At 37.5% G+C, this 13,510-nt stretch overlaps 1 protein-coding gene across 6 annotated transcripts in view; it reads right to left on the bottom strand.

Moving 5' to 3' along the window:
• The window catches only part of KIAA0586 (KIAA0586 ortholog), a 126,363-nt gene that overhangs the window by 54,792 nt on the left and 58,061 nt on the right, over positions 1 to 13,510 (bottom strand). For all 6 annotated transcript variants that reach the window (XM_046009772.1, XM_046009768.1, XM_046009771.1 and 3 more), the window contains 2 exons: positions 7,519 to 7,653; positions 5,053 to 5,230 (listed from right to left, as the gene is read on the bottom strand). In XM_046009772.1, the coding sequence (XP_045865728.1) occupies positions 5,053 to 5,230; positions 7,519 to 7,653 (313 nt within the window). The remainder of the gene's footprint in view (positions 1 to 5,052; positions 5,231 to 7,518; positions 7,654 to 13,510) is intronic.

The following is a 13,510-nucleotide window of genomic DNA, read 5'->3' as shown; positions in this document are numbered from 1 at the left end:
CCTCCTCTCATGTACAAAGTCTTTCTTGATTCCCCTCTCCAGATACAAGTGACCTGTACCCCATTCTATACGAACTTCAAAATAACAATTTATTGCATGTTTATGTCCTCTTATCTATTACTTCTCCTAGAGAAAAAAATTCATTACGGATAGGATCTTACTAGGTTTTATATTCCTGGCCCCCAGAATATGGTTAGAGTATAGTAAGCACTCAAAAATATTTTCTAAATGAATAAGTAAATGAATGAACTGGATGCTTATTGTACTCCACCATTAAGATTCAATTCATATTGACTTGTGGGAAACCTTCTCTGAGGCTTCATGTATGGGTAGAGTCCTCCCTTGCAGTCCCACAGCAATGTGTATTGTACTAATCACACAGTTCTTTCTTGTATTTCTCCTACAGTAGTTTGTAAACTTCCTTGAGAGTAGATGCCTATCATCTCTGTATCTCAAGTGCCTAACACCATAGTAATACAATATAGTTCCAGATACATAGTAGTATTCAATAGAAGTTTTCTGAATAAATGAGAGCTATAATTGGTAGCGTATTCCAGAGTCCTCACAATTCATTCAAAAAATACCAGTTTACATATTAGGGTTCTTAAGGCAACTCCTCAAAACTAATTTTTTTGTTACTCAACCCAAACTGAGGGCCTCAGTGGGAGGGAAATATAGGTTGCAAATAGGATACTTTCTGAAAATGAACAGAAGTAGAGATATGCAAGATAAGAACTGATGAGCCTCGATAGGCAAAGTTATTTAAAAAACAATACAGGGACGCCTGGGTGGCTCAGTCAGTTAAACATCCAACTCTTGATTTTGGCTCAAGTCCTGATGTCAGGGTTGTGGGATCAATGCTGGCATCAGGCTCTGTGCTGGCATGGAGCCTGCTTAATTAGATTCTCTCTCTCCCTCTGCCCCCTCCACCTCTCTTTCTCTAATTAAAAAAATATATATATACATATCTGTATATGTATAAGGCATGAGATTAGCCACCAGCAGAAATAATGATACATGGTATTCATTCTTCTATAGTAACCACTATGTACCAAAATAAAACAAGAGGAACAAGTTAGTTCTCTACAGGCATAGTCCTTTTAGGCAGCTGTGGATAGTCTGTTTCTATTGAATCCCTATAAGAACTTTTACATACTCTAGTCATTATTAAAGAGAACACCATTTACCATGTGGTAAGCACTGTGCCGACTACTTTATATGCATTGTCATTTACTATTCCTAATAACCATAAAGGGTGGACACTATTTGTGGAAACCAGCCTCCAAGATGGCGTCCTGAATCCTGTCTCCTGGGGTTCATACCTTTCAGTCATCCACTACTATATCTTATTCCAGGATTGCTCTGTGTTATTGATAGAATGTGGAAGGAACGATGGCATGTCACTTCTGAGATTAGGTTATGAAAGACTTTGTGGTTTCCATCTTGATTGCTTACTTTCTCTCAGATCATCTTTGTGGGAGGCCAACTGCTAGGTCATGAGCAGCGGAACTGGGACCTCCTGCCAGCAGCCACATGAGTGAGCTTGGAAAAAAGATCCTCCAAACCTAGTGGAAGCCTTTGGATGACATCAGCCTCAGAAAACAACTTGATGGCAACCTCATGGAAGATCCTGAAAATTACCTAGCTAAGCTGCTACCAGATTCATGACTTTCAGAATTGTGTGAGAATATAAATGTTTCTGTCTTTGGCTGCTAAATTGTGGAGTAATTTGTTAAACAGCAATAGACAACTAATATACTAATATTATCCCCACTTGACAGATGAAGAAACTTGGGCTCAAATATATATTTTTTTAAATTTTACTTTTTTTATTATTTGGAAACTTCTAAGGCGGACATTCTTCCTAATACTAACTTTAAAAGAGAGCCTCAGTTTAGAAATGGAACACACAACCCATAAATAAAATGAATGAGTAGGTTTGTTTTTCTTTTTATGAAATAAGAACTGTAGTTTCAACATCTAAACCACTATCAAAAATATTTTTAATCTGCAAAATGCACAATTGCAACAGCTTTCAACTATGGCTAATTCACAGTGCAGTATAAGTGAAACACACTGGGGGGCCCATAATAAATTCTGAACATTTCCTCATTTGGTTTTTGTAAATTAAGCAGATGAATTCTATTCCCAAGCATATAGGAAGCAGACAAATGAATTAACTCAAAAGGTCATTGACAGATTGCTTCATAAAACGTTGCTGTTTTGAAAAGAACTATGATCCATTCATTTACTTCATTATAGATATCTAAGACAAACCACACTGTAATTTACCAATATATTCTGCTTATATCAATCTAACATAAATACAGTCCCAACAAAGTTACTGGGCTCAAAGATAGTAAGTTACTTGCCTCAAAGTACACAGAGCTGGAACTCAAACTGATATCTGAAACTCCAAAAGCCCAGATTCTTAGCCACACTCTGCTAAATTGCCTCATTTATATGCTCGATCTTATGTTATGCCATATAACTTACTGTTTTTCCCTATTAAATAAATACCTGCAGTGTACCTACTATTAAAAGTCCATTGTATGGTAGATAATACGCTAGGTGCTAACCAAAGGAATAAGCAGGGACTAACTAGGATATATCCTCATGTATTTTATTCTATAATAATTTAACAAGTACCTAGTTTTTCCTTAAGTACCTAGCAGCTTTCAAGTGATCTTTGAGAGCCACCTAGTGTCAATTATGTTTAACTGCAATTTGCAGTTAGCGAGATACAAATACAACAAGCAAAGGAGAGGGGGAAGAGGAGCATACCAAGAAACACACTCGTAACACACTTGTAACTACAAAGAACTGATGGCTGCCAAAGGGAAGGTGGGGGTGGTGGTGATGAAATAGGTGATGGGGATTAAGGAATGTTCTTGTTTTTGTTTTAATTTTATTGCCATACAATGTATTATTAGCCCCAGGGGTACAGGTAAGGAGTGCACTTGTGATGAGTACCCCTGATATGTGGAAGTACTGAATCACTATATTGTATACCTGAACTAATATTTCATTGTATGTTAACTAACTGGAATTCAAATAAAAACTTCAAAAAGTCACATTTTATGCCATTTTAAATACTACTCATTTAGGAGTGCCTGGGTGGCTCAGTCAGTTAAACATCTGCCTTTGGTTCAGTTCCTGATCCCTGGGTCCTGGGATCGAGTTTCACATCAGACTCCCTGCTCAGCTGAGAGCATGGTTCTCCCTCTCCCTCTGCTGCTCCCACTGCTTGTGCTCGCTCGCTCGCTCGCTCTCTCTCAAATGAATAAAATCTTTTTAAAAAATCCTATTCATTTAAAAGAATGTAAAATATTTAATGCCCTCACTATGTGCACAAATGAGAAATAACTCCAGTCTTACTTTATATTTATTCTCCTGGAAAATTTAGTCTTGAATTTCTCTCAATTCTGAGTGATATAAGGTGTTCACTCAATATAAAATGGAGATTTTAAATACTCTATACCAATGTTTTTCTAACTTTATGCATTTCCTTTTCTGATCCTTGGAAAATCTGCAAACCTCCGGAAGTTCTTTTCACTTAAGAGAATGCAGCAATGGGCATGGAAAAATCAGCAAATGAGAATACATTTGCTCTCCATGAATTTGCTGATTATTCCATATTTGCAAATTCACCTACTCAATAAAATTTAGTTCTAATCAACAGTTGCAGTGATTTTGTGATCATTCACAGACATGGGTAGACTAAAAAAACTTGCATCACCCATTTACTAGCTGAGGCTGAACCAAGGTGATGCTCTGTTTTCTTATTTCATCTCTTATACTGTAAACAAGGGTCCCTTTTGCTGTCTATTTACTGTCTGTTCACATCTTTGCGCTTTTCGTTGGTGATCTGTGGTTTCAAGTGGCCCCACTCAGACTGCTGAAGTGCCATCTGGTATCTTAAGTGCACAAAGCTGTGACAGGCCTTAGAGAGAAAATACATGGATGGCAGAAGCTTTGTTCAGGCCTGAGTTACAGTGTTGCGGACCCTGAGCTCAATGTCAATGCACCAACAATATATATTACAATAAATTTCTTTAGAAAGAAACACACATTAACACAGTTACATATTGATCAGTTGACAAAGATGTTATGATCAGAGGCTTGCAGGAATCTAGGCGGTATTTTCCCTGAGGAGCAATGGGTCAGCATTTACTAATTCAGTGTTTTTGATGACTCCACAGATAGCACAGATAATGAGAATCAACCGTATATGCTAGTGATCAGTATTCTCTCTTCTACTCTTCTTTTTTTTTTTAAGATTATTTATTTATTTGATAGACAGAGATCACAAGTAGGCAGAGAGGCAGGCAGAGAGAGAGAAGGGGAGGCAGGCTCCCCACTGAGCAGAGAGCCAGATATGGGGCTTGATCCCAGGGTCCTGGGAGCATGACCTGAGCCGAAGGCAGAGGCTTTAACCCACTGAGCCACCCAGGCGCCCCTCTCTCTTCTATTCTTATTTCCAAAGTGTTATAGCAGAAAGTCTGGCTAATGAGGTTCTAAACTAGTCATGAATACAGTGAGCACTGTGTCAGAAATCCATACAGCATAAAGAACGAATTTCTAGAGGATTATCTAATTTAAACTTGTCCTAAACAAGGTATGTTCTGTCACAGTTTGGTGTTCTAAATTATATTTTTTCTAATATATAGTAAAATAAAATAAAAATATAAGTAAAATAAATATATCACTATTAAAAAATTTTAAGTATATGTATGCCTACTACCAAAATTATCCCATGCACCAACCAGTGGCTCACATACTAACACTGATACCTGAATCACATCTGGGAAAATATATAGACGACAAAAAAAGTCATTACTAAACTTTTCAATAATGAAGACCCTTTTTAATAAAGAAATTTTGCCCCTACCTGAAAATAGCAATTTTCTTAATTCAGATTAGGATCACTATCACAATTATAACACAAAACAGAATATAGCATTCAGCCTGGAAACAGTACAAAGGAAGTGTGATGGAATTCAAGTACATTCTAATAAATGCTACATCAAGAAGCAATATTCTGGTGTATACCTGCAACTGTGTCAAATTGCTGAGATAATGGCTGAGGAGCACATTTTTTATCCAAAAACTCTGCATTAGTGGCAGGTGACTGCATAGAGATAGACTGTCCCAGTAAGATGTTCTCTGCTGCTGCTGTCAGCCTGGGCCTTTGTCCTTCACTAAGTTCACCTGCACTGTTTTCCAAGTCCTATAAAAGGTAGCAACAATTGTTAAAAACACTATATTAAAATCAAGTCAAAAGAGCAAAAATTTGTCAAATACCATGAACCAAAGTACTTGATTGCTTGAAGGTATTTTAGGAAATGCTTATTCTCTCTCTCTCTCTCTCTCTCTCACACACACACACACACACACACACACACACACACACACACACTCTACTGAAAGACAGGCTTAAAAAGTTAGTTCAATCAGGCATCTAGTAATAGGCTTTGTTGCCATTATCTCATTTTTTATGAAGTTAAATAAGCATTATCTTGTTTTTCAAACCCCAAATTAGATAGCAAAACACCTAAGAAAAATTTTATGATTTAAACTAAATAATGGCACACATTGCATATTGTTCATACAGCTTCAAATTAAAATAATAGAAAACTTAGTTTTCATTCTTCATTAATGAAAACTGCCTGAACTTGTTAGGGTGAATCTTACAGTTAAGTGACATAAACATTACCCTTATCCAAACAATTACATTTTTTATAAGCACCTAAGTTGAAGAAGACTACTTTCATCATATTTAATAAAGTTCTTCCCCCTCAGAAAGTACACAAGTACAAATACATTTCTTATCAAATATATAAAATAAATTTAGGGTGCCTGGGTGGCTCAGTTGTTAAGTGTCTGCCTTCAACTCAGGTCATGATCCCAGGATCCTTGATCCCAGGATCAAGTCCTGCATGGGGCTCCCTGCTCAGCAGGAAGCCTGATTCTCCTTCTCCCATTCCCCCTGCTTGTGTTCCTTCTCACGCTGTGTCTGTCTCTGTCAAATAAATAAATCTTTAAAATATATACACACATATATATATAATAAATTTTATAACTAAAAAAATCAAGACTTCTATTTTCTTCATATTAAAAATTATATATGTGATCACTATCACATTTTGTGACTTAGAAATATTCTATGAGTTTACTTATTAAGAACTGAATAAAAATTCCAATATCTGAAAGCTCTCATGTTTCTCATCGAAACTGGATTTAATTTCAACCAAGTGTTTTTCTAGAATATATGAAGAAATCACTGCTGAAACATCTTCGATGTTAACTATAAAATTAACTATGGCTCTGTTAACTATAAAGTAAAATTTAACTTCTTAGCTCAACATTCAAGATTTTCTATAATTTTCCCAAATTCTTATGTATTTCTATCTCCTCTAAGGCCCTAATGTGACTTTGTTTAGGAACATCAATTACCTCAACAACCTCTAAATAGAAAAGGATTGGATTTTGCAATTAGTATAAAACCTTTGGAGACTCTTTGGCAAAATTTAGAATGACGGCAGATACACTTTCCCTAGAAATTAATTAGGAATATTTCACAGTGCCTCTCTTACTCTGCCACTACCATATAAAATGTTGGGCAATAAATAGTACCTTCTCTATTATGAATCAATTTTCTAGGGTGCTTGTAATTGCTGAGCTATTTAACACATTAATACTCTAGGACTCTACTGAAGACTTAGCTTGCCTACTCACAAACTCTCATACACATAAGTATCATTGATCTTGGCAACAACCCAGACTGCAGACACTGGTGCCCCAGACTAAGAGTAACATCAGGGAGTGCAAAAGCCCATCTAGGATGAAAAGGTGCAGTTGAAACCGGATCAGGATTCATTCCTTCCCCTCTTTCCCTCCAAACACCAGGACTGGATTATAAAACCTCCAAATTCCTTCCTAAGTATCATACCCTGTGACCTCCCTTGCCCAGAATATCTTAATAGCCTCTACAGTGCCCAAGCCTTTCCATAGCTTAAATGGTTCTTTATGATCATCTGGTTCAACCAACTTCTCCAGACTTTTCTCTTTATCCAAAGTGCTTGTCTCACTGAGTTATTCAACACTTTCTAAATATTTTGATCCATTATTAACTATCGAGTCATTGTTAGGCCCTTTTCTCCCTACAGGACTGTGAGCTTCCTAAGGGTAGGGTTCTGTCTCCTTCATCTTTGTACGTTTTTCAAGACTGTGTCTGGCACATAGTAGATATTCAGTAAATGGCTGAAGAAAGACAGAATGAATGATCCTCACAAATCATCTAAAAGGGCTTCGGTTTTTTCAACTATAGAACAGGAAGGCTGGAGCAGATGGCCTAAACTCTAGAGCTCTGATTTCAGGTTAAAGTTACTATAAAGTTGACCCTTGAATAAGTTGAAGAATTAGCATGCTTTCACTCTAAGTAGGAATATTTTTGTTATTTTTCCTGTATTTAGACCAAACTAGAAGAAAACAAAAATTATGATGGTTAATAAGTACCTCTGAATGATAGACTGCTTGCTGCGAAACCAAGGAGTCCTGGTTTTGTTTAGCAAGAAGAGAAAGAATTGCGTCTGCATGGCTTTTTTTATGGGGCATCCTAATCACTTGTCCTTCACTGGGGGGATCATCTTCCTGAACGAAATACAAAGACGGTTAATATAACAAAAAATCCTATGAAACACTTGCATTTTTCTTGATTTATGATTAATAAAATATAGCAGCTATCATGAAAATGGTCATATTAGCACTTTATGGAAAGAAGGCGGACTCTATTTTCATCTAGTTCTCATTTTCGTTTGACTATACTAACAAGTCTTTAGTATGCCTCAAATAGAAGCAACAATATAAAATAATTTGGTTACACTTCAACTGGACATTTAGTATAATATACATGCAAATTGGACCCTCGCTCTGAAGTGACTGAGTTACCATGATTCATAAATGCTTTATGTAGGGCCATCAAGTTTTTGGCTTACACAGTTTCCTGCTTCATATTTATGCAGCACCCAAAGCAACACCACGGTGCGGTGATGGGGGCAGAGCACTGGAGGGATACTGAAACCTGGACCACAGGCAAAAACGAAAAACTGCAGAAATATGTTAAGGCACCTATAGACCTCTGATTGTCCCTTTGCCTGTGGGCTGACCTTTGGTACTTGGCTAGGGAGCAGGTACTGCAGCCCTCCCTGGAAGACCCAAACTAGGCTTCCTGGTACCTCAAGTAAGACCTGTCCTAAAGATGCAGGACAGTGTGGGGCTCAGAGTCAGAGAAACTCGATTCCCTTGTAAATCCAACAATTTTTTTAAAGATTTTATTTATTTATTTGACAGAGAGAGATCACAAGTAGGCCTCTGCAGGCAGAGAGAGCGGGGGAAGCAGGCTCCCCACTGAGCAGAGAGCCCTATGCTGGGCTCGATCCCAGGACCCTGAGATCATGATCTGAGCTGAAGGCATAGGCTTAATCCGCTGAGCCACCCAAGCACCCTGTAAATCCAACTATTAACAAGATTTTTAACTCCAGCAGTAGTACTTTTTACTTAACATTTTACTAGTAATGAAATAAAGTTTATTAATTCCAGATTACTGTCAGTCTTTATCCCCCAGCTGTATATAGATAAATGTCTGTTGGTGACATGACTTAAGTTGTTTTTGGATTTTTAGGATTGTACTACTGCACTTGACTTCATTATGAATTTGTAACATATCTGGGGCACCTGTGTGGCTCAGTTAGTTAAGCCTCTGCCTTCAGCTCAGGTTGAAATCCCAGCGTCCTGGGATCAAGTCCCGCATCAGGCACCCTGCTCAGCAGGGAGTCTGCTTCTCCCTCTCCCTTTGTTGCTCTCCCCACCCGACACCCTCACTCTTGCTCTCTCTCTCTCTCTCAAATGAATAAATAAAATCTTTTTTAAAATGAATTTGTAGCTTATTTGATTTAGGCTTACCAAAAACATTAAGAGTTCAGTTTCAAATAAAAAAAAAGATATTATCATTTAGTCCCATTTGGGTTTAGCTATTATTTTAAACAAACTTACAAACTTACTATAAACTTAAACATGCTCTGGTCCATGATAAAGTTCTAAGAATGGGTAAAAATACCATAATGACATATTAAGTAAACCAAATGTTAGTTTAATGCTTCTCTGAAAATAAAGACATCTCATTTTTGCCTTCCCCACATATTATTTAATAAAAGTGATTTTCACTCTCTTCATAATGGACTCAATTACTTGCAATAGATAATTAGTTAGACAATTAATTGTACCATTAAAATCTTACCAAAAAATCTCCTTAATGCATTATTTTACACCCCTGTATATAGTAAAGCAAATTGTTTTTAACAAATTTTGTTACTTGGATATATTAATTTCCAGACTCAGCATCATTATATGATTAACGATATTAAGTATCCTTAATAACATAAAGATGCTACCTAGCCTCCAAAGCTGCTTATGGACTTGCGAAATCTCCACCACAGACAGCCAGCTCCTTGTAACTTAAGCTTTAGGATTCAGATAGCCCCAATTAGAACTCAAAATATACAGTTAATAGCTTAAAATGAAAAGTAAAGGTATCAAATACCTACGTAAAAAGAGTTGTGTATCTGTCACTGAATAGCTCTGTGACATGGACAAGCTATTGAACCTCACTCAACTTCATCTGTAAAATGAGATGTCACGTATAACAAAGGACATACATGAGCACACTGGGAACTTTTTCAAAATATACAGGTCTAGGCTTCTAACTGGCCACACATGCACACCATATAACTCTCAAGACCTACCAAATCCCCCTATCAGAGGCTGGAACCAGCGTGCATATTTTTTAAAACCTCCCCCAGTGAATATAATATATAGTCCTAGTTTACATCACTCAAGTGGTTGTTTCACAGGAACTTCTGGCATTATGATTACAAAGGGACAGAAGAACATGACTTTTCAAAAGTACACCAATCTCTCTGTTCTCATCATGATCATGTATAATGGAATGATACTAATGCCACCAGACTTTACTTTCAGATTTACCAAACTCTTTGAAACTACTAAAGCATGGACAAAGTATATGAAAATTTACATTTCAAGACATGGGACATCAGGTAACAAAAGACAGTGGTCCCTGAGAGATAGAAACGAATCAGGAGAGCCCTGTGACTGCTCCAGATCACTGCCTGTGGGAGTTTCCAGGCCGCGGCATAGGAGACAGAACGCAGGCAGGGCTCTGCAGCCCCCTGAGCTGAGAAGACAGGACTGAAAGTCCAAGAAGTGAAGACAGCTAGAGTTTGTAAGACAGGCTCCCAGAAAAGTGAAAGCTGCACAGGGAGAGAACTCTGGAGATCTGCAGAGGGTCCACTTTGAGCACTGAATACTGATCAGCACATGCACGTGAGGTAACCACGTGAGGCTAAACTAAAGACTAGCTCCAACAAGTGCCCAGGGTGTGTACACAGGCTAGAGTAATAGCTGTTCCTACCAAGTGGGCTGGAAAACCACATTTAATGAGGCATTGGCTGGAGTGCCTACAAGGGTCTTGACTCCACAGCAGGGAACGAATAGCCTTAGAGTGAGTACTGCTCTGGTTTTGCCTCATTAATCTTTAAAGCAAGACTCGATAAAGGGTAAAACCGTCTTTAGGCAATTTAACCACATGCCTGAGGAAAGCCCAAAACTCTCTGCAGATTCCTGTAATTCCTGTAAAATATAATTCCTATAAAACATGGATACAAAAGCCAACACAAAATTTTAGCAGATCAAATTAAACAGCTTTTCTTTAAAAGTTTACCATATACCTACCACATATCTATCCATTCCACTCCTAGGTATTTGCCCAAGAGAAATGAAAGCATACGTCCATATAAAACTTGTACATAAATGTTCATAGTAGCTTTATTTGTGATAGCCAAAACTGGAATCAACCTAAATGTCCACTGATAGGTGAACAGACAAACCGTGGTACATCCATACAACACATTACTACACAGCAATAAAAAGGAACTATGATACACACTACAACATAGATGAATCTCAAAATAACTGTGCTGAGTTCAAACAACCAGAAAAAATATATATATACGGGGCGCCTGGGTGGCTCAGTGGGTTGAGCTGCTGCCTTCGGCTCAGGTCATGGTCTCAGGGTCCTGGGATCGAGTCCCGCATCGGGCTCTCTGCTCAGCAGGGAGCCTGCTTCCCTCTCTCTCTCTCTCTGCCTGCCTCTCTATCTACTTGTGATCTCTCTCTGTCAAATAAATAAATAAAATATTAAAAAAAAATATATATATATACCATATGATTTCATTTCTGTTATTTTGGAAAATGCAAATGAATTATAGCTACAGAAAGTAGACCAGGGGGCGCCTGGGTGGCTCAATAGGTTAAGCCGCTGCCTTCAGCTCAAGTCATGATCTCAGGGTCCTGGGATCGAGCCCCGCATCAGGCTCCTTGCTCAGTGGGGAGCTTGCTTCTCTCTCTGCCTCTACCTTATTAAAAAAAAAAAAAAAAAAAAAAGAAAGTAGACCAGTAGCATGGTAGACACATAGGGGGATAAGAGGACTGATGAGAGATGAGAAAGACAAATTACAAAAGGGCAAGAGGAAACTTTGGGGAGTGATGGATGGTGATATGTTCATTATCTTGATTGCAGTAATGGCTTTACAGATATATACATACGTCAAAAATTATCAAACTTTTTAAAAAAGAGCAAAAATAACAGCAATGCTAAGCCAAAGCTATAGATAAAGGTAGATGAGAGTTGAGTACAACGCCTTCCCTTCCTTGGGTGGTTAAAAATATAAAAAAGGGGCGCCTGGGTGGCTCAGCCGGTTAAGCATCTGCCTTCACTCAGGTCATGATCCCAGGGTCCTGGGTTCGAGCCCCATGTTGTCTCTTCCTCTGCCTACTGCACCCTCTGCTTATGCTCTCTCTTTGTCAATAAATAAATAAATAAAATCTTTTAAAATATATATATATATATATAAAGATTGCTATTCCTTAGTAATATTTCAAAAGAAAATTCCTATTATCATTTCTGTATTATAGTTATATGTGGATATGTAATAATTGATATTACATATATTATAATACTAATTGATATTACACATATTGTAATAATTGTAATTATATATATAATTTAAACACCTACATATATGTAAGTAAATATATACATATTTAAAATATATATACCTATTTAAAATATATACCTGTTTTATTTTTTTAAAAATTTTTTTATAAACATATAATGAATGACTAACCCCAGGGGTACAGGTCTGTGAATCACCAGGTTTACACACTTCACAGCACTCACCATAGTACATACCCTCCCCAAAGTCCATAAGCCCACGACCCTCTCCCTCCCCCCACCCCCCAGCCACTCTCAGTTTGTTTTATGACACTAAGAGTTTCTTATGGTTTGTCTCCCTCCCAATCCCATCTTGTTTCATTTATTCTTTTCCTAACCCCCCAAGCCCCCCACGTTGCATCTCCACTTCCTCATATCAGGGAGATCATATGATAGTTGTCTTTCTCCGACTGACTTATTTCGCTAAGCATAATACCCTCTAGTTCCATCCACGTCGTCGCAAATGGCAAGATTTCATTTCTTTTGATGGTTGCATAGTATTCCATTGTAAAATATATACCTATTTTAAATATATATATATTTTTAAATAGGCTCCATACCCAGCATGGAGCCCAATGCAGGGCTTGAACTAATGATCCTGAGATCAAGACCTAAGCTGAGATCAAGAGTTAGCCGCTTAACCAACTGAGCCACCCAGGCACCCCTGAAATAATATAAATACTTTCTTAAAGATTTACTCATATATTTGAGAGAGAGAGAAAGTCTGTGAGAGAGTGAGAGGGGGAGGGACAGAGGAAGAGAGAGGGAGTAAGGGAAAGAAAGAGAGAAACACACAAAGAGAGAGAATATCCTCAGGCAGGCTCCCCACTGAGCATACAGCCAATGCGGGCCTCCATCCCAGGACCCAGAGATCATGACCTGAGCCAAAATCAAGAGTCAGGCACTTAACCAACTGAGCCACCCAGGAGCCCCCATAATCATGTTTTTAAATGGCAACTTTTCCTTCCACAGAGCTAGGTAATAACTAGGAAGTACTGGTACTACTATGTCCTATTTCAGTTTCTTTTTCTTATGCCAAAGAATTCAATTATTTTAGCACAAAGAATTATAATCCTGATTAGGGAAAAATAACAAATATATCATAAGAGAGCAGGTTAAACAGATAAAGCCCTGTTTGAAATATTATAAAGGCACTATACCATATGACAATTTGAGCTTGATTTTCATTACTTAATTACATTAACTGTATATTTTTCAACTACTGGAGACATAGAGGTTAATAATTTTCATTCTCATAAATATGATAATGAAACATACAAAAATGATAATGAAATGTGCAAAGCTTAAATTCCTTCATGGATATTTTATTAAATTTTATACCTGTAACTCAAATATCTGAGAAAAAAACCAAAACAAATT

This window comes from Meles meles, chromosome 6 (assembly GCF_922984935.1).
Source record: "Meles meles chromosome 6, mMelMel3.1 paternal haplotype, whole genome shotgun sequence".
Lineage (NCBI taxonomy): Eukaryota > Metazoa > Chordata > Mammalia > Carnivora > Mustelidae > Meles > Meles meles.
Note: the sequence above shows the minus strand (reverse complement) of the source record. Positions and strands in the feature narration are given on the sequence as shown.